At 40.7% G+C, this 22,057-nt stretch overlaps 2 protein-coding genes across 6 annotated transcripts in view; one reads left to right on the top strand and one right to left on the bottom strand.

Moving 5' to 3' along the window:
- The window catches only part of IMMP2L (inner mitochondrial membrane peptidase subunit 2), a 734,073-nt gene that overhangs the window by 288,290 nt on the left and 423,726 nt on the right, over positions 1-22,057 (top strand). The gene's annotated exons all lie outside the window — the stretch shown is intronic.
- The window catches only part of LRRN3 (leucine rich repeat neuronal 3), a 47,352-nt gene continuing 39,278 nt past the window's right edge, over positions 13,984-22,057 (bottom strand). The window contains exon 2 of the mRNA XM_072146906.1: positions 13,984-16,903. Within this exon, the coding sequence (XP_072003007.1) occupies positions 14,469-16,592 (2,124 nt within the window). The 5' untranslated portion in view covers positions 16,593-16,903 and the 3' untranslated portion in view covers positions 13,984-14,468. The remainder of the gene's footprint in view (positions 16,904-22,057) is intronic.

The raw sequence follows: 22,057 nt of genomic DNA, 5'->3' as shown, positions 1-22,057 counted from the left end.
CCCCCCGCACAACATTATAATACACCCGCCGCAGAACATTATTATACACACGCCACCCCCCGCAGAACATTATTATACACACGCCACCCCCCGCAGAACATTATAATACACACGCCGCAGAACATTATTATACACACGCCACCCCCCGCAGAACATTATTATACACACGCCACCCCCCGCAGAACATTATTATACACACGCCACCCCCCGCACAACATTATTATACACACGCCACCCGCCGCAGAACATCCCAATACACATTTGTTAAAGTGTCTGCGCCAGTTTTATGTGGCGGCTGCTCTGTGTTCCACAAGACTGCTAAACTGTTGTTACTGCTAAGCCGGACCATGTGCCACATTTATTACTGACGTGCACCACAATTTTGTCTTAGGTCCTAGCTATTTTGTATCTCAGCTGCTGCAGAATCTCACAATAATGTAGAAATGCAGTGGTGGGGGAAGATATGAGGGGATGATGCAGAGGGGTGTGTAAGGGACACTTAGGAGCTTCATAGCTGCTCCTGCACACAGGACACTAAGGGGTTAGTTCAGAGTGTGAGGAGACACTGGGGGGGAGGGAGCACTTATCTGTGGCTGATCCCCGGCTGCTGAATCCTTCTCCTCAGGTGCTGCATGTCTCCCAAGTATGCAGCTCTCTGGTCTCCTCTGTCTGAATCTCCCGCGCTGCTACATCCAGCGCTGGGATTGGCTGCAGGCAGACAGTCTCCTCCCCTCCCTCTCTCACACGGAGGAGACTGCTGCAGGGAGGGAGAGAGAGGCGCTGCTCCTGAATTAACCCCGCGGACCCTGCGCTGCTCTGCCGAATACATCCAGGGGCATTACTACAGCCAGGGGCACAACAGGAGCCAGATAAGGGCCCCTGGTCTTGACAGGCAGCGTAGCAGATGCCACGGCTGTAGTAATGCCCCTGGATAGGAGCCCTGGCTGCGAGCCAGATGCGGCCATCAAAAGAGCCACATCTGGCTCGCGAGCCATAGGTTCCCGACCCCTGATCTATATGGTCCACCTTAAATGTATTTCTATATACTTGCATTTATCTGAGCAGGAGCAGACTGGCCTTTCAGATATGCAAGTATGTCGCTGGAGCCCTATGGACCTCAGTGGTTCAAACAATCCTTAAAAGGAAACTTAGGTTTGTAAAAAAATGATCATAAATATTCTCTCATCACATGGTCTGTTTTTTTTATTTCTTAAGACCTTCCAATACCCCTTTAAACTTGTGCAGGGTCTGCAATAAAGTAAACAAAAAGGTACAGTGGTTCATAACCTGTAGTAAAGGGGCATCTCTAGAAAAACTTACTCTTCCGATTACATCAGTGTTACTCTACCAGTTTCTATACATTACTCTGACAGTATCTGGACCACTCTCTCACCTTTACCATTATTTGGGGGAGATTAGATGTGACTTGTCACTGCCACATTTGGTTTACAAACCTTGCTGGTTGACAAAACCATTGTACAATACATCATGTATTGAAGTATGACAATGACACGGGTGACCACCAAATACTTAGCAGACTTCATTTTATACATTCCGTATTACTTCAGGTAAATAATTAAGTAACCATATGGCTCCCACAAGCAGAGCAAGCTCATAGAGAAGCAATCTGTTACATTTCAAGAAAAAAAATGTATTAAATATTCTTCATGACTAGCAGCCAATAAACAGTGCCCTAAATAACCATTTGTGGCATGGATTCCAATTGTTTGCTGTATTCAAGATTTAATACCAGGGCTGCTCACTTTCAGCAATCTCTACTTAGATTGTTAGCTTGACATTTATCTCGCAACAAGTTTCCTCTTGTAATCTATGGGGAAATCTGGCAGTAAATGGAGGTAACTTGTAGTTCTATTACATGACAGAACACAGAACTATGGCAACAAATGAAAAGTACCTACAGTAAATGCCCTCAAGGCTTGGTCGGGGCTACTTTCTCATGAATGCCTGCATCAATTTGGCCTGGCATGGAGGCGTTCTGCTGATGGAACAGGCAGGTGTTATAGAAGACCAGGTTGTTTGATAGCAGCCTTTAGCTCGTCTGCATTGTGGGGTCTCTCATCTTCCTCTTGCCAATAGTCCTATGTCTCTTTGTGGTTCTATGTGGTTAAGGTCAGGGGAGCACAGTTATACAGTTAGACTGTGGTATTTTACAGCCGGTATTGGTACTTTTGGCAATATGGGCAGGTGCCAAGTCCTGATGGAAAATGAAAATTCCATCCCCCCAAAGCTTGTGGGCACTCTAAATTACTATAAATTTCCTGGTAGATGGCTGCACTGACTTTGTTCTTGATAAAACATAGTGGGCCTACACCATCAGAGGACATGGCTACCCAAACCATCACTGATTGAGGAAACTTCACACTAGACCTCAAGCAGCTTGGATAATGTCTCTCAACTCAACCTCTAGACTGAAAATAAAATGCAGAATTACTTTCATCTGAAAACAACAATTTGGACCACTGAGAAACAATCCAGTACTTTTTTCTCCTTGGCCCAGGTAAGATGCCTCTGGCGTTGTCTATTGCTCAGGATTGGCTTGTCACATGAAATGCGGCACTTGTAGCCCATGTCCTGGATACATCTGTGTGTGGTGGCTCTTGGAGCTGCAGTCCACTCCTAGAGAATCTCCCCCAAATTTTTGAATGGTCTTTTCCTTACAATCCTATCAAGGCTGCAGTTATCCCAGCTGCTTGTGCACCTTTTTATTTAACACTTTTTTCCTTCCACTCAACTTTCCAATAATATGCTTTGATACATCTCTCTGTGAACAGTGGGCTTCTTTGACCTTTTGTGGCTTACCCTCCTGTGTCTTTTACTGAACCAGACTAGGAAACAATTAGGAAGCCTTTCCAGGTGTTTTGGATTAATTATTCATTTTTTTTAAGAAAATGACTTAAGGGTGTACCTTGACTGTAAGCCATAAACTTCAACATTTACATAAATAAACACTTGAAAAAGTTCACTCAATTTGTAATCCAATATATGAGTTTTACTTTTTGAATTGAATTACTGAAAAAAAAAATTGCTGATATTCTCATTTATTGTGAAGCATCGTATGTTCTTTCTGGGCTAAATCTAAGTTTCTGTCAAACTAAAAGGAAGCAGCGCAATGGAAGAAAGATGCTGTCCCAGTGAGGTTGCACACTTCAATCAAATCCGGCAATCCATAACAGTACTCCACATGCTGTACACATGGCAGGAGCAGCACTCCAGAGGAATCTTGATAAGAAAGTGTTATTATAAAGCATTTAAGTTCCTCATTGGAGCCATTTTCAAGCTTCAGGTTTCTGACCCCAAAGATATTTTTCTATTGCCTGAAAATAGAATAAATCAGCAATTTCAAAACATTCATAAATTTAAGATTTGATCCTCACAGACAAAAATTGGGGTCATTTACACAGAACTTCTCTTTATACCTGGTGTCAGATTGATGTTTATTCTTAGTTACATTGAATTTACAGAATTCTCTCTATAATGCAAGGAGAACTATTAAAATTTCAGATCCTCAATTTACTCTGTTTTGTAAGTTAGATTTGACTGAGAGAGAGAGACTGCTGACTGGTTTCTTATATGACTAGTGTGATAAATACCCAAGAGATTGGGGCATATCCATGTGAATATGATAAATGGATGCCATATAGTGCTTTTTCTATGCACTAGGAGCCAAACTAGGTCAATGTCTTTTCTATGTAGCAAATGTTTAGCCTGCATTTATATGTATAATAATAGGAACACTCCTGCCTTTCACATGGACAGTCAAGGTCACACTTTTCCGCTGTTAATATTGCTTTCATGTGTTTGTCTTGTTTAATTACAGTGTTTTCATCACATCTCTCTGCAATTTTAGGTATTGAATAGGAAACAAACGATCATGCTGCAGGTTATGTTGTTTGCAGATGTTCTTAGTATTAGCCCTGGTCCCCATAGTACATGTTTAGTCAGGAGCAGCAGCCAGGAACAAGTTTCGAATTATGGGCTTGTATCATATTTATGGAGAGAAGGAAAGCTGCAAATGAGGAAACACTATGTAATGGAGGAATATGTGAAATATCCATTAAACGTGGTGTCAGATTTTTAGGTTTGTAGCAGACATTTATGTGTTGTGTTAATGCAAATATGGTTTGTGTCAGCATTCAGATAGCAAACAACTGTGCACCAGTAGCAGCAGAGAGTTAATGGCTGAACTGGGTTAAACAATTAACCCCTTCCCGACTTGCGCCGTACTAGTACAGCGCAAGCCGGGTCCCGGTACATGGAGAGGGCTCGTGGGCTGAGCCCTCTCCACTGCCAGTAAGTCTTTGCTGCATATTGAACCCGCGATCGGTGCTAGCATCATCTGTGAGTGGCGATCCGTTTTAACTCATTCATTACAATGTGCTATCAACACATTGTAATGTATGAGGAAGAAAATCCCCATATACTGCCATACAGTGGTATGGCAGTATATGATAGGATCATACAGAAAACCTAGGGTTAAAGTGGAAGTGAAAAAACTAAAAAGGGCCAAGTCGTTACGGGGTTAAAACATTATCACTAGCCTTTTATAATTAAGTAGTGTGGCCCAAGATTACATGTTAACAACAATCCACAGGATTAGGGTTCTGTTTCGTATACTGAATGGAGAGGATGGTGCTGCAAGTTCACTGCCACTCCGTTCACTGTCAATGGGACTGCTAGAGACAGCAAAATGTAATAGAGCCACTGGTTAACTGGTTAAAACCACAGGACATATGCTCAACCTACCACTCCATTTGAGGTATGGGACCCCTATTCTTATGGTTAGTGGGGATTCCAGTGGATGGCACCCAATAGTAAGCATGTTGTCCCAAATCTTGTGGATAGGGGATCATTTAAAGGGATTGTCCAGAATTTGAAAAAAATATGGCCATACTGCCATAAACAGTCACACTTGTCCATGGATTTCAGCTTAGCTCCAATCATTTTAATAGCACACAATTCACAGACTTAAAGACAGGTGTTGAAAAGATTTTTGCAAACATGAACAACCCCATTATGTTGTGGCCAATCTGGTCTGCACTTTCATGTACAATGTTGGTAATTATGAATGCAATATGCTAGTGTTATTTATGCTCTATATAGTGCATGGGTAAGGTACAGGATAGGAGGTTGTTGGTGTATCTCATATTTTATGTTAGATGTTAGTTTAATTATTTTTATGACAGATGATGATCATGATCTATTTTGTCTCTATTTACTCTCAGAGCTCAGTAAATCATGCACAATATTTACTGTTTTAGAATGTACCGTATTTTTCGGACTATAAGACGCACTGGACCATAAGACGCACCAAGGTTTTAGAGAAATAAGAAAAAATGTTTTTTTTCCCCAAATAGTATGCTAAAATATTTAATAAAGTAACAGTAAAGTAACTGGGCGGTGCGGTGCAGCCATGTTTCTCTTTGGAGAGGGGCAGGGGCAAGCAGTGGTCACCCCCTCCTCCTCTCCCGGGCACCGCCATCTATCTTTAGATAGAATTATGTAGGCATGTATTCAGGGGGTCTCAAGAGTTACCAGGGCTGCATAGGTATGAGTATATGTGACAATGGTCACAAGAGCTTACAATCTATGAGGAGGAGGGGGGCAGAGGAGGTGACAGTGCTTGTAAAATAACCACAAGAGCTTACAATCTATGGGGAGGGGACACAGGAGATGACAGTGCTTGTACAATGGTCACAAGAGCTTACAATCTATAAGAAGGAGGGTACACAGGAGGTGACAATGCTTGTACAATGGTCACAAGAGCTTACAATCTATGAGGAGGAGGACACAGGAGATGACAGTCCTTGTACAATGGCCACAAGAGCTTACAATCTATGAGGAGGAGGGGACACAGGAGGTGACAGTCCTTGTACAATGGCCACAAGAGCTTGGTCTGTGGGATAAAGTACCTTTACAAGACAGCAGCCACTACATACCAGGCAACAAGGGGTTAAGAGTGTGAGAGCAGAGACCGGGGGAAGGGAGCACTTATCACTTATCTGATCCTGTGAGAAGTTACAGGTCAGACACTGCACACAGCTCTGTATAGGTTCCTCTTCTCAAGTTGCCGGCAGCCTTCATGTTCTCTCTTCCCTCTGAGCCTCCCGGGCTACTTACAAGCCGAGCGGGGATTGGCCACAGAGTCCGTGCCTTTCTCCTCCCCCTCTCTCTCCACTGCTGCGCTCCTGCTCTGCCACAAGCGGAGCGCATGGGTGCTGCCATCCATTCCCTCCAGCAGTGGAGGGCTGAGAGGAGGAGAGGAGCGCAGCGGCACTCAGTACAGCCGCTGCGCTTCACTGTGAAGGGCTGCGCTTACTGCCAGCATTAGCTGGCAGAGCGCAGCCGGGTGCCCTCCATTCCCTCCTGCAGCTACATCCGGACTATAAGACGCACCACTGTTTTTTCCCCATCTTCTGGGGAAAAAAAGTGCGTCTTATAGTCCAGAAAATACGGTAACATGATTTGGTTATGCCTCTGTAACAGACAATGGGGGTCATTTACTAAGGGCCCGATTCGCGTTTTCCCGACGTGTTACCCGAATATTTCTGATTTGAGCCGATTTCCCCTGAATTGCCCCGGGATTTTGGCGCACGCGATCGGATTGTTGGCGCATCGGCGCTGGCATGCACGCGACGGAAATCGGGGGCGTGGCCGAACGAAAACCCGACGGATTTGGAAAAACCGCCGCATTTAAGAAAAAAAATGTGTCGCGAAAATTACACTTACCTTCACCAGGTATAGGCCGGTGAATTTCAGGGCATTCCAGCGCGCCTCCGGGGAACTTCAGCGCAGCAGTAGCGCCACCTGGTGGACGGTGGAGGAACTACCTTAGTGAATCCCGGCCGGACCCGAATCCACCGCAGAGAACGCGCCGCTGGATCGCGAACGGACCGGGTAAGTAAATCTGCCCCATTGGATGTTAAATAATTAGATTATATCCTTTTAAATTGCTTAAAGTTATATGTGTATATAGGGAATGTCTCATCGAGCAGGACTTTATAAAATAATTAGGATCTAATGAAGTTATGTTGCCCTATACCATTCATGTTAGAGAATTTAAAATTCATCTCTCAGAAAAAGAAATCCCCTTCAAGATCATAATGGAGCCCTAGCGCCAGTTTTCTTTTTAGTGCAAAATATATAGTATATAGTGCACATGTATTCAAGATGTGTTGCATATTTTTGTCGTGGCTGCGCTATTCTGTACTAAAAGGGGCGTTTCTGTGCGCAATTGGACTGTGCGCTACATTTATCAAGCAGTGTCCGACAGAATTGTGTTACATGCCCTATGTTGAAGATGCACCAAAAAAATAGTTGGTGCATTCTGCTGGAACATTCAGTGCCAGATTCATGAAGAACATGCGGCACAATTCATAAATTTTTTTCAGCCAGAAATGTTAATTATGTTTTTGTCTTCATATTTTACATTCATTTGGGACATTCAATCATATCAGGCAGAAGATTTCAAATGTATTTGGAAGTAAAAGAGAGGCATACAAGATTCATGAACACATTTTGCTGACCTATACAGTACCTGCATTGCAATAGGTCATATTTCAGCTCTTTTGTTTGTGACAAATAGCCTAGAATGAAAAGCTCTGTCCGAAGTGCTGAAATATCTTGTGATTGATGATTGTGTCTAGCTGATAAATTCTAATGCCAGTATATGAACCACAGTGATTCATCAACTATGGTAACATTGTATTCACAGAAATAGGATTCAACGCAAAACAATTTAAATGTGTGGCATTTAATATTTGCTGCAAATGCTGTTCATCTAGCAAAAATGGTGTTTACACTGTAACACATTTGCTTGTAGAAATGAGAATGGAAAGCATCTGACATATTTTACACTCTATTATTCTAGTAGACAGATGTTATTCTTTCACCTTTTATAGCTTTGCTTCTCCAGAGAGACTAATTTACCAGCAATTGATAATTGTTCTTTTAGTGCTAAATTCTACCAATATTTTACTTGGATAATTTCTATGTTTTGTGTTAATGTCATTAACAGCCAGTAAAAAACTTCCAAAATAATCGACCTAGTGCTGCATATCTACTACTTTCTTTATCCCAGAAATTTAGTAAAAGATAATTGTCAAAATTACAAAATTATATGTACATCCCAAATACAGATTTTTGGGATGGAGGGGGGGTTATCTTATAAATGGTGATGACAGCATTTTGGAGGTACCTGCTTCCAACAGTAAATTAATCAGTAGTTTCTTATTCTTGCCTAAAATATTTTTTTAAAGGTATCACCCTTTTTGTTACAAATGTCCCCAAAAAGTGATTCACAGGATGCCTCACTGCTCAGACATTGGAATTTGTGGTGGAACCCCACAGTAAAAATGCTTGCAGATAGAAAAATTACCATTATATGTTCCATTCAAAAGTAATGAGTTTTTCACGGAACAGAAACAACAAATGTTTCTGGTATGTTTGAAAAACATGGTAGATTTCTTCCAAAAGCAGTAATACACCTGACCATGACTGATTTTTGGTATTGCAGTAACATGACTGCTTTCTATCAAAAGCAGCAGCGCGGTACCGGACCAAGGGAGATGTGTGGTATTGCAGTAACATGACTGCCTTCTACCAAAAGCAGTGCCGTACTGGAGCAAGGGTGATGTGTGGTGTTACAGTAACATGACTGCTTTCTACCAAAAGCAGCGCCGTACTGGACCAAGGGTGATGTGTGGTATTACAGTAACATGACGGCTTTCTACCAAAAGCAGAGCCGTACCGGACTAAGAGTGATGTATAGTATTGCAGTAACATGACTGCTTTCTACCAAAAGCAGCGCCGTACCGGACCAAGGGTGGTGTATGGTATTGCAGTAACATGACTACCTTCTACCAAAAGCAGAGCCGCACCGGACTAAGGGAGATGTGTGGTATTGCAGTAACATGACTACCTTCTACCAAAAGCAGAGCCACCCTGGACTAAGGGTGATGTGTGGTATTGCAGTAACATGACTGCTTTCTACCAAAAGCAGAGCCACCCTGGACTAAGGGTGATGTGTGTAGTATTGCAGTAACATGACTGCTTTCTACCAAAAGCAGCGCCGTACCGGACCAAGGGTGGTGTGTGGTATTGCAGTAACATGACTGCCTTCTACCAAAAGCAGAGCCGCACCGGACTAAGGGTGATGTGTGGTATTGCAGTAACATGACTGCCTTCTACCAAAAGCAGCGCTGTACCGGACCAAGGGTGATGTGTGGTATTGCAGTAACATGACTGCCTTCTATCAAAAGCAGCGCTGTACCGGACCAAGGTGATGTGTGGTATTGCAGTAACATGACTGCCTTCTACCAAAAGCAGAGCCGCACCGGACTAAGGGTGATGTGTGGTATTGCAGTAACATGACTGCCTTCTACCAAAAGCAGCGCTGTACCGGACCAAGGGTGATGTGTGGTATTGCAGTAACATGACTGCCTTCTATCAAAAGCAGCGCTGTACCGGACCAAGGTGATTTGTGGTATTGCAGTACCATGACTGCTTTCTACCAAAAGCAGAGCCGCACTGGACTAAGGGTGATGTGTAGTATTGCAGTAACATGACTGCTTTCTACCAAAAGCAGAGCCGCACCGGACTAAGGGAGATGTGTGGTATTGCAGTAACATGACTGCTTTCTACCAAAAGCAGAGCCGCACCGGACTAAGGGAGATGTGTGGTATTGCAGTAACATGACTGCTTTCTACCAAAAGCAGAGCCGCACCGGACTAAGGGTGATGTGTGGTATTGCAGTAACATGACTGCTTTCTACCAAAAGCAGAGCCGCACTGGACTAAGGGTGATGTGTGGTATTGCAGTATCATGACTGCCTTCTACCGAAAGCAGCGCCGCACCTCACCATGGGTGATTTGTGGTATTGCAGTAACAGGACTGCTTTCTACCAAAAGCAGTCACACTCCTGACCATGAGTGTGTGGTATTGCAACTAGGCTCAACTCATTTCTATACAGCTGCAAAAACTAACACTAAGGCTGTGTTCATATGTGGCGTTTACATTTTTGAAACACAATATAACATCTAAGGAGAGGAGATGTGCCCAATTATATTGCTGTTAACATTTGCATTTACAAAATGCAATGTTAATACAATGGGGGTCATTTATTAAGGGCCCGATTCGCGTTTTCCCGACGTGTTACCCGAATATTTCCGTTTTGCGCCGCTTGTACTTAAATTGCCCCGGGATTTTGGCGCACGCGATCGGATTGTGGCGCATCGGCGCTGGCATGCGCGCGACGGAAATCGGGGGGCGTGGCCGAACGAAAACCCGACGTATTCGGAAAAACCGCCGCATTTAAAAACCGAAAATGTGTCGCATAAGGACCGCTTACCTTCACCTGGTCCAGCTCGGTGCATTCCGGCGCGATGAGTTTACTTTCAGCGCAGCAGCGCCACCTGGTGGACGGCGGAAGAACTACCTTATTAAATCCCGGCCGGACCCGAATCCAGAGCGGAGAAGCCGCCGCTGGAACGCGAATGGACCGGGTAAGTAAATTTGCCCCCATGTGTTGTGATTGTGTTAATAAACGCAAACGGCAACACATTGCTAAGACATGTGTTTTTAAACAAAAATGTTAACAGCAATGTAAATGGCAAGTTTCCTCCCCTAAGGTGTTGTATTGTGTTTCAAAATGCAATGTGAATGCCAGGTGTGAACGCAGTCTTAATACTATCAACTCTTAAACGTTGGGAGAGAATTTTTCCAGACTGACATTTTACCCACCATCCTTCTCTACTATTTGCTGGAGTGCAATAAAGCAGTTATAGTGTAACCGTCATTCTAAGCAAAAAAAAAACTAAAATACATAATTCTGCTCCAGGTGTCCATGGGAATCATTCCTCAAAGTATTTTGCCTCTCGGTCCAAATTTAGTATTTTTTTTGGCCCATAGCAACCAGGGTTTTCAGCTCTAAAAAAAACTACTATCAGCAAGATGGAGGGGCAGCACCTGCCTCCTGTCACCTCATCACAAGCACAGGCTGCTGACACCATATCCATCTATCTATATATATATCTATCTATCTAAGTAAAACTCCAGCACAGCACGTGAGGTGACAGCTTGGAGAGTCTCTCCTGTCACTTCCTTGTGTGAGGTGATGAGGGAGGGGGGGGGGCTGCAGTTTTTCTCTTTGTGGATTATTTGTGTATACACAAGTGTAGGCAAAGCTGAGGGAGAGATAAATGTGTAGGTGTTTGGTCACTACATTAGTGAGGGCTTCTCCCTGTACATGACTGAGGGCTGGTGCAGGGAGACATGAGGTGATTAGCTGTGAGCAGAGAGAGAAATGTGGTTGTATCTCTCCCTCCTTAGTTTCTGCTTCTTTCTGAAGACCATGCTTCTTTCTGATGTCCATAGTAACAGCTATCTGAGCAGTGACTGACATCTAGCGAAGTCTGTAGAATACAAGAGAAAGGAGCAAGATTCGGGAAACTAATCCAATTGCAAAAGAGCTTAAAATTACCTGCCCTACAACATATGAAAAGTTTTTTGAATTGACGGTTACACTTTAATTAAAAGATACACCTCTTAATAAATAAGGTGCATAGAATCTTCATCAGGTAGCTTTTTTGTGCTATCATTTAGGAAACTGTCAGATGTAATTAATAATTAATTTGCTGGGGTGTAGGAGATCATGACCACTCCAACGAGAAGCCACCTCTTTTCTACCCACTCATCAGTAAAGTGGCAAGGATTGGCATCGAATGGTATATCGCAAAATAAGTTGAAATTTTTGTTTACACCATAAAACTGCCGTGGGGGATTTCATAAGGTCTCCCTGTTAATAAGAATATGTCAGTCTATATTTATAAAGCAGTGGTTAAGGAATATTTACATACTGACTTATGGCCGCCGTATCCATCCATTCAGAAGAAATTCTAGTTGCACAGAAGTTTCTGTCTTATTTTTAATAATATCTATAAACCTAATTATAAACTTTACAACACATTACTAAGCAAATCCTAAGGCAAAGTTTTTTTGAGAACATAAGCAATTCCAACTCCCATCCTTATGTAAGGAGAGGTATAACTGTTATGAATGGGCAATAACAATAAAAAGGCATTAAAGTTCTTGATGTAGCTCGGCGCCTTGTGAAGATAAATGGATTTGGTTAATGCTTACTGTTAACTCAATATCTAATTTTAAAATTGCTCTCTATATGGGTGGAACATTGGTTGTAGAGATATTCTGCTATTATCCGTCTGGATTGCTTTATTTAATTACCAATTCTACCTCAGTGGAAATTGTAGTTTTACTTGTATAGAAAAAACAAATATGCATAAACATTTTACATAGGTAATATTAACAAAACATAAAATCAGTGAATAATATAAAGTATTAAAGTATTCTTTATAAAATAAATACAAAATAATAATGTTACACAGCTATTTCCAGTGTATCATTGTTATGGTTCCAGAGGGTTCTTTTTTTATGTTCATCTTGTGCATTTTATATTTTACTAATCTCAGTTACTGACTACTTTTCTATTGCATACATATCCTCTTCATTTCTCTCACTTGGGAAAAGGCAAAGCCAAGTGCTTGATAGCAGAGGACAGGAGCCAGCTGAATGAGGGAGAGAATAATTACAGTGATAATAGCAGTTGCATTAGGTTGAGTGCATAAATGTTCTACATCATTTTTCTATCATCTTTGCTTCTTTTACTGGTACCCTCCTGTACATAGTCGTGCTTTAATGGGTAGATGTTGCCCTTTAAATAAAATTTACCAAAATTCCTTGTAAAAGATTAACCCCTTATGGACAGAGCAGTTTTCTTTTTTGGGCTTCTATTTTCCACTCCCAACTTTCAAAAATCCCAAACATTTTTATATGTACAGAGCTGTATGGGCTTGTACTGGGTAACACATTGTACTTCATAGTCAATTTATTTAATGTTCCATGTTGTGTACTGAGAAGCTTGATAAAACATCCATATGCACTGAAATTCATGAAAAAGCACCATTTGCACCATTTTCTTTTGCCCCCTGTTTTTAAGACTTTCACAAATGCAGTTTGCCTGTGCAGGGTGCGCCAGATTCAGGATTTCTGGCACAAGTTCTTCATGTGCACCAACTTTTTTTGGTGCACCTTTAACATGGGGTGTGCAACACAATTCTGTCAGACTTTGTTTGTTAAATCTGGCGCATGGTCTGAATGAGTAGCTGAATGCCCCCTAACTTGTGTACCATAATGCCTAGTGTAGCCATGTCACAAAAGGGTTGCGTGCAATACAAATGTTTTGCAGACACTTCTTAATACCTGTGCCGCAGTTTGCACTAAAAATAATGTGCAAAGTCCGACAGAAAACTAGCGCACCGCCCTTAGTAAATGTGCCCCAATGTGTTTGAAGAGGCATCAGTCCTTGAGCTCTCTTCATGCACCCGTTGCTACACCATGGTATACCAATATGTCCTATTGTGGCAAGGAGTTAAAGATGATGACCAAAAATATCCAAATAATGATGGTGCGTTTTAAAAGATCTAATAAAATCATATACCCCATAATGGATATAGAGAAAAAGTCCTTGTGAGACCCCCTTCTGGTGCACATTCATACCATGCCCAAGCAAAAATCATATAGAATGTCTATACTGTGTTCAGGCAGTGCTGTTATGATTATGAAGATAATTTCAATGTACCAGCTCTTTCTAGAACTGACAGAAATCCAAGACAGATGGAGACATTTTTACATGGCTGCCAAAATTTCATAAGGCGCAGAGCTACATAAAGGACTTTAGTGCCTTTTTATCGTTATTGCCTATTCATAATAGTTATACCTCTCCTTACTAAGAGCTTTCCTGAGTATGTTTGAATCCACCATGATAAATGCAACTTCTTTTAATCCACCGTTGTAGTTATATTATTTTGTATGACTTAGTAATTCATAATAATTAATAATGTTGACATTTTCATCACTTTACATATAAGTTCTTATCACATAACAAAATAGTCATTGAACAGGTAGTTTTTATTTTAATCAAAAAATGTATTTTTTCCATAAAAAAAGATTTACATATTTACTGTCTTTACTACTCTACAGAAATGTCCATTTTGTAACATCACATGTCAATTCTATGTTGTCACTTCAAAAACTCTTGGCTAAAATGTGTAGTACATCACAGAAGAGGAGGTATTGCTCAGTTCAACTACAGTATAATGTAAAAAAATCAAAACAAACCAAAGAATTACATAAAACAAAAGTTATATATCTGTATTGTATTTGACAAAGGGAGTCATAGTTCTTTGTTTTGTTTAGTTTTTATGTTATTAATGACTTTTGTCTCTGGCTTGTAAGTATGTTAAGCCTCAGGATACTCTGACATTAAGCTGTCTTGTTTCCTAGAAAATAGTCTTCCTGCTTTTAGAGGAGCACAACTAGAACCTTGTGCTTTTTTATTTTTGTATTCCACGGGTCACATTCTCTTAGCGTTGCTTTCATGGCATCATACTGGGTACTTGTATTACTGTAGATTTAACTTCTAGAGCTGTGCTTTCATTGTCAAGATTCCAAAGGCTCAGCAACGGAGGGTAAAGGTCATTGTAAGCAAATGGTGGTGTTTGCAGAAGATTTTCACTGCATTTCTGCTCAGAAAACCGACTCAAGTATAACGATATATAGTTGAAAAAGTAAGCCACGGTAATGATGCCAAACAAACTAAACATGATAATAATCAGAGCCGTTGTTTTAAAAGACTCATTGCGTTTTCTCATGGTATCCATTCCCCTTGTGGTAACATTAATGCATTGCTTTTCTGCCTGCTGATAGATGGTGGGTACATCTATGCAAATCTTGTATTGGGTCAGAGGACTCAGGCGTGTTAAGTTGTATTGTTTGACGTCTGATGGCATTCGAACACTGTGAGCAATTCTAGTGTATTCTGCATTCAGGGAGGCAATCCACTGCACACTAGATTTCAAGATCTTGGACCTAGAACTCCAAGACACCAAAACTGAATTACTTTGTACTTCCTTAATGTCTATACTCACTGATCCATTGTCATTTTCTGGAAGGAATCCATCTACAGTGATCATGACTGTTTTTAAATCTGCGCCAACCAGGTTCTTTGCCACACAAGTATACAGTCCAGCTTCTAAGATACTTATGCTGGTAATTTCCAATGTTCCTTCAGCATGGACATAAAATGGGCCATTGATTGTGTTGGATTGAAGCTTAGAACCCAAGGGTGTGATCCAGTAAATGTCTGGCTCTGGTTCTGCTGTAGCTCGGCAATGTAATGAAACAGAGCTGCCAGTACTTAAATCCAAATTCGAGGGAAAGCTCTGCGGAGCAATGAGAGGTAAGCATATTTCCATCATTTCCCTGAAATGTATATGTCTAACATTCTGACCTTGAAATTCAGGTGGGTCAACACAAAACAATGAATCAGTTTCCATAAAACGGATGTTTGTTTTATTCATGTTTATCCAGCGGTTTACACAATCGCATCTGATTGGGTTACTGTGTATTCCTAATTCCTTAAGGTTGGGCAAAGCATCTATGGTGCTTTTATATAGGGCGCTGAGAGAATTGCTGTTGAGCATAAGTGTTTCTAATTTAGGAAGTCGATAGAATGCATTGGGATGAATGAAGGCCAGTTTTGGGTTATTGGTTGCTTCTATTTTTCTCAGCTCGGGCAAATTTTCAATGGCAAGACTGTCTATTGAAACTAGCTCAGGCATGTTATTAATGCCAAGCTCTTTCAAGTATAACATATTGCTAAAATCTCCTCTTTGTATTCTCCTAATAGGGTTTTTATTTAGATCCAAAAATTTAAGGTTCAAAACCTTTTGAAGTGCAACAGAGGGGACATTGACAAATCTGTTGTCATAAAACGAAATGCTTTCCAAATTTTCTAGGCCTACGAAGGCATTATCAGATATTTCTGTAAGATTTATTCCTGCTAAAACCAGGCTGCGCAGATTGATAAGAGGCTTAAAGTTCATATCTTCGATTTTGATTATTGGATTTTCCCCAATCATGAGGATCTCCAGATGTGGCAGTCCATCAAACCAGCGACTATTAACCACTTGCAATCTGTTTGAGTTAAGGTGAAGCCTCAGCAAATTGCCAACCCCAGCAAATGCTTTTGGAGAAATAGTGGATATCAAGTTATGATTAATGTAGAGCTCTTGTAAATTTCCCAGTCCAGAGAAGCATTCCTCTGTCAGTTCCACTAGTTTATTTTCCTCTAGGTATACAGAAAGTACCTGATGGGCATTTGTGAAATTGATATTGACCAAAGAGGACAGATTGTTCTGTGATAAATCCAGCCCAGTAAGATTTACTGGAAAATGATCCGCATTTTTAATTTCTTCAATGTTATTAGCCTGTAAAAGTAAGACCTCTGTGTTTGCTGGGAGTCTGTCAGGGATGCTGTAAAGATCTAATGCATTGCAATCCACTGTGAAAGCTTCAATATAAATAGATCTCGGCGTAAACCACGGTCGAATTTCACACGCGCACAGCTCTGGACAATCCATCTTTTTCTGAGTAGCCTGCACCAGTGCAGTGATTGTTAGTCCAACCAGCAGGTTTATTCTCAGTTTTATTTCCCTCATTTTTCAGTTCTTGACAATTGTGTTGTGGCACACGAATGAGAACTTGTTTTTTTCCTCTAATTATTAATAATTAATTGGTCACTTCATGAACATATAGCCGGCATTCAGCACAAAATCCTGTAATGTTTCTTTCTCAGAAAGCCAAGCGCAGTCCCGTTTATCAAATGCTTCACACATACTGTGAGATTGAAGGTCACACTATTCTTGATATACATCAAAAATCCATTGTGGAAACGTGTAGGTGGTCATTGAAGGCGCCATTCACTTATTTTCCCATAGCTTATTAGTTGCTGGAGTGATAGCAGATAGATCTGAAATTGAAAAAAAAAATTAAATAATTACTTTAACGGTTTAAATAAATCATACGGCTCAAAAGGTCTATACATTAATAAATTGTATAGTAAAAGCTTCACACAGAGAACTGTCTATTCTTAAAGGATGAATTGAGAAGCAGGATTGTATTTTAACCCTTTTCTGTACATATGTCACAATTAGACCATCATTATAGTATATTGTACACAAGTAAAGTTTTAATAAACATATACAAATGATGAAGTAATTACAATTGTCTAATAGGTTTAGCTACTCATAGCAACAGCCTGCATTGTTTTAAATGCTATAAGCAATAAAACGTATAGCATGACTGGAAATGCTGTGCACCACATTCATTAAAAGCTATGGACTACTTTTAGACAGTTTTCCGACTTGTTTGGGAAAAGGGGCGTTTCCTCTGCAAAAAGGGGTGTGATCACACAGATAATTCAGTCAGTGCACCAGAAAATTCAATATTGTGGCACAGCAAACTAGACCAACTAATAGGAGGTACAGAGTACAACTGGCCAGTCTTATACTGCACCAGAATAATCATCCAGCATCAGACTCAGGGATTAATCTGGAGCAGCAGAGATCTGTCTAGATCTACTCTACACTGGTCTGAAGGCCCACACAATAATGCATCTCCCCCAATATGTGAAATATGTTTAAAATTTGTGTTTAACAAAGACTTCAATTTGCTATAAAAAAAAACTTTTATTTTTCAGTCTGTCTTTTCAACATCTAACAAAAATCGAAATGTTGTTGCAGAGGAGATGAACCTCCTGTGCAGCATGATGGTAGTCAGAACAGGAAGCCATTGCCTGAGCTGTCTCCCAGTTTGGCAGCTGATCAGACAACCAATGTAAGGCTTTATACTGTAGATATAATGGCATTGGTCTTATGATTTCCTTTCCAAATGGTTATTCTGGAAGCATTTTTTCTCTGTTTGGGCAGGGGGCAGGGATGCTAAATGTATTATGTGAAGAATTTAGCATGTAAAATAAATCACACTGTTTTCACACCTTTTCTTAATATTTTCACTAACGGTACATTGCTCTGTTTAATCTGTGATTAATGGCAGCCTAAATAAGTCCATTAAAAATAAATGCTAACCTTGCACAGTATTTACAGGTTTAGTTAGAATTACAGCATGAGATTGTGCTGCGTGCTGCTATAGTTTGGAGGCTATTTAATTGCTTTGGCCATGTTTTGTGCTCTTTAGCTGCAAATCATAATATAAGGTGTTAATCTTGACTCACCTCTAGCGTTTCTCTCTATCTGATGAACAAAGAAGCTACTTTATTCCCTTTAAATGTTAAATGTTAGACAAACAATATAACAATTTCCCTTCTTTGAAATGTTTGAAAAGCATCCTTAAAGGGTGATAGGGGGCTGACTCAATAGGGAACATGAATTGAGATTTTTTTCCCCCTCACACCACCCTCACACCACTTTTTGAAAATTGGACATGGTGGGTCAGGCAAGGATGAACAGCAGAAATCTACACCAGGCTAGACCTAGTGTGGATTTAATTTGTTTCAGAACCTCTTATTAAGGCACTATAAGCACTATGTGCAAGATTTAATGGACATCTACCACCAGGATGAAAGACTGCAAATGAGCCCGATGGGCTCCAGCCACCATGCACGTCAAAGGAGCCTGGAGCCCCTTAGGCTCATTCGCATACAGTCCTTCATCCTGGTGGTAGATTCCCTCCAATGGATACAATATAAACATACTTTTATAGATTAATACATACTTATTTTTCATTCATACTTCTAGACGCTTGTAGAAGGAGAGATATAAGCCACTGCCATATACTTCTATTGGTGGCATATATTTAGGTTCAAAATAAATCAATGGCTCAACCAAACTTTCTCTTATGCTATGCTATGACACCATAAGTCAGAATATACATTATAAGCCATTTCATTAATCAATGACCCTTAGTTCATGGAGGAGAATACATCTTAGGCCCTATGCACATGGCCACATGGGGGCCTGTAATATGGCCGCACAATTTCTGGCTTCATCTTAGCTCCCATATAGAGGTCTATATCACCCGGCCCCGGTGCAGTGAACACACAGTGTCTCACCGCACCGTGACCTAGTCGTCCAGCTGCGCCACAAAACATGTGGCTTGTCCTATGTTTTGCAGTATTTATGGTGAAACCGCTAAGCTTTCAACGAAGAACGGAGGGGGAGGAACGTTTGCCCCTCCTCCCACCTTCACTCGGCTGTATGCTTGCCTGGGCAAGCATATGTTCATGTGCTTGAGGCCTTAGAGCAGTGATTTGATGGTGAACCTTTTAGAGACAGAGTGCCCAAACTACAACCAAAACCTACTTTTATGTTGCAAAGTGCAAACTTGACAATTTAAGCTCTATTGCTCCTATGGATCCATGCCCTATCACAAGTTTCAATTGTATTGTCATCCTGCGGAAACCAATACAATACAAAGAAGATGAAGAAATTTGGATTGTAGATTCCCCTATGGGTTCCTTGAAGAGGAAGAATCATGGGACCCAGTGCAGGAGCTCCAATGATAAACCATCTATGCCCACACCTTCTTGGACTGCAGGAGAAAGCCTTGAGTCCTGTCTGGCAAATTTTCTCCTTGGGTGAAGACCCTTGTGCCCAAAGAAAGGTCTCTGATTTCTACCTCTGGCACCCGTGCCATAGGTTCTTCACCACTGCTTTAGAGCGATTTCACCTCAAAAGCTATGCAGTCAGATAATGCATTCTTTTTTCTGCCACTTAACATAAACCTTAAAGTGTTCACAGTTAATCCTTCCACTACGTAATAACAGGGTACAGTGTTATTAGCATAAAATGGGATAGTTACATAGCTTGACATTTGCTGATCCTTTCCAGGTTATGTACTAATAGCGGCTATGCATTTAGTTAGCTCACAGCAGCATTATTGGATGTAGAGCTGGGTTAGTCACACTCCGGAATATGATTGTGATTTTCATTGCCATATGCTTTGGCAGTGATGTATGTGTTGCAAAACCAGATACAGTTGGGTACTTATGACAGAGAGAGATAGAGTGCAGGTATGGTCATATATCATCTATAGGTCATTTAACCTCTACTAGCACAGCAATAAGGACATGGCTGAGCAAGGAGTGCATGGTTTGCTTGACCCCAACTGCCTGAAGGTCTGCAAAGTGAAAACAAGAATTTTTTTTTAATTTGCACAGACTTTTTTTCTTCATTATGAAACACTTTAGGAGTGGTGAGTGAACTTAGTATGACTTTTGGAGCATGACCTCATGTTTCCCTCTACATCTCTTCAGATACGTATTTAGCCAAGGTTACCTGGATCTGAATGTCTACTTTTGAATAATAGACATTTTGCAGATAAAAGCTATCTCCTTGATAATAGGTACAAAGGGTTTTTATAATAATAATAATATTTTTTTTTATATTAATACTGTACTACAAATATTTTATAACAACATCATACAAATGTTTTAGAAAAATAATATAGTGCAATGTTTTATATAAAAAATCTAGTACAAATGTTTTTGATAACCCTGGTAACCCTGACCTTACTATAAAGAAGCAAAATGCATCTGATTCATGGATACCAGGGGCAGCCATTAGTGAGAGCTTATTACATCTAAATCTATAAATGCAAAAACAATAGCTGTTACTTTGTGCATAGATAGACTAGTTTATCTGATAACATATTGTCAACTTGCAATATCGCTCTGTTCCCAGCAACTCCCACACATTTCCTCTGGAGATGATTAATGCTGTAGAGCAATATATTGAATCATTTCCTTCATATTTAACCAGTGAGAAGGGCTCCATGGACAATCTATAATACAGGTCCTGCTCATAGGTCTTCTATGGCGCAGCTTCTTAGTTGGCTTAGTTGTCAAAAAATATCCAGCAGCATCAGTAACCACTGTGGTTGAACACCATGGACTTGATCAATCAATCACTAAATAAAATCTATTGAACCAATAGTTCAATAGAAAAATATGTGGATACTTTATTCACCAAGCGTGTAAAAAGACAACTTTTTGGTCCATATACATATAAATGTATATTTGTATATAGAGAATTGAATTTCCTGGAAAGTACTGCTCCAGAACACTGATTTGCAATTGGGTTTTGACCTCCTGTTAGCTGTGCGGGAGCTTCTGAACTATGGTCAATGTCTGTGATGTGTCTGCAATGGGTTGGCTGAATGACTTATTGCGAAAGTTAAGGTAGCTTCTGTGGTTTTGACAGGATGTGACTGGCTCAACTATTACAACGCAGTCAAATTCCCACTACAAAAGCATAACAGACCATAACAAGAGTTTTGGATCCACTGCACACGTGACCCATGGTCAGCTGAAAATGTGGGTTCTAAAGCAGCAATTTACAAATATTTTTATGGGAATCTGTCACCATGATTTACCTACCCAAACGAATTGCTAATTGAGGCTGAAGTACTACACATCTCACTGACCTCAGCAGTAACTGAAGGGGAAAGGCGAAGGCAGTATAGCAGAGGTGGTCAATGCCATCCAAAACACCTAAGCTTCATTTGCATATTTCTTAAGTGAAGTTTTGGCCCAGGAGGAGTAGTTGGAAAATAAAAACAAAGCTATGTATGTACAGGCGGTCCCCTACTTAAGGACACCCGACTTACAGACAACCCATAGTTACAGACACAATCCTCTGACCTCTGGTGAAGCTTACTGAATGCTTTACTATAGTCCCAGATTGCAATAATCATCTGTAAGGTGTCTGTAAGGAAGCTTTATGGATAATCATTGGTCCCATTACAGCAAAAAATGTTTAAACTGCAATTGTCACTGGGGCCAAAATTTTTTTTGTCTGGATCTACAATTATAAAATATACAGTTTCGACTTACATACAAATTCAACTTAAGAACAAACCTCCGGACCCTATCTTGTACGTAACCCGGGGACTGCCTGTATATGACATAAAGGTTTGTTCAGATAGGTAATTCTTGGTGACAGAGATCCTTTTAAATTACATTAACAAATTAAATTAGTGAAATACAGGCAGTCCCCAACTTAAGAACAGCCGACTTACAGCAGACCCCTAGTTACAGACCGACATCTGGATGCTGGTGATTTACTGTACTGTAGCCCAAGGCTGCAATTATCAACTGTAAGAGCTT

The sequence above is a fragment of the Engystomops pustulosus genome, chromosome 4, assembly GCF_040894005.1.
Source record: "Engystomops pustulosus chromosome 4, aEngPut4.maternal, whole genome shotgun sequence".
NCBI classification, from domain to species: domain Eukaryota; kingdom Metazoa; phylum Chordata; class Amphibia; order Anura; family Leptodactylidae; genus Engystomops; species Engystomops pustulosus.
Note: the sequence above shows the minus strand (reverse complement) of the source record. Positions and strands in the feature narration are given on the sequence as shown.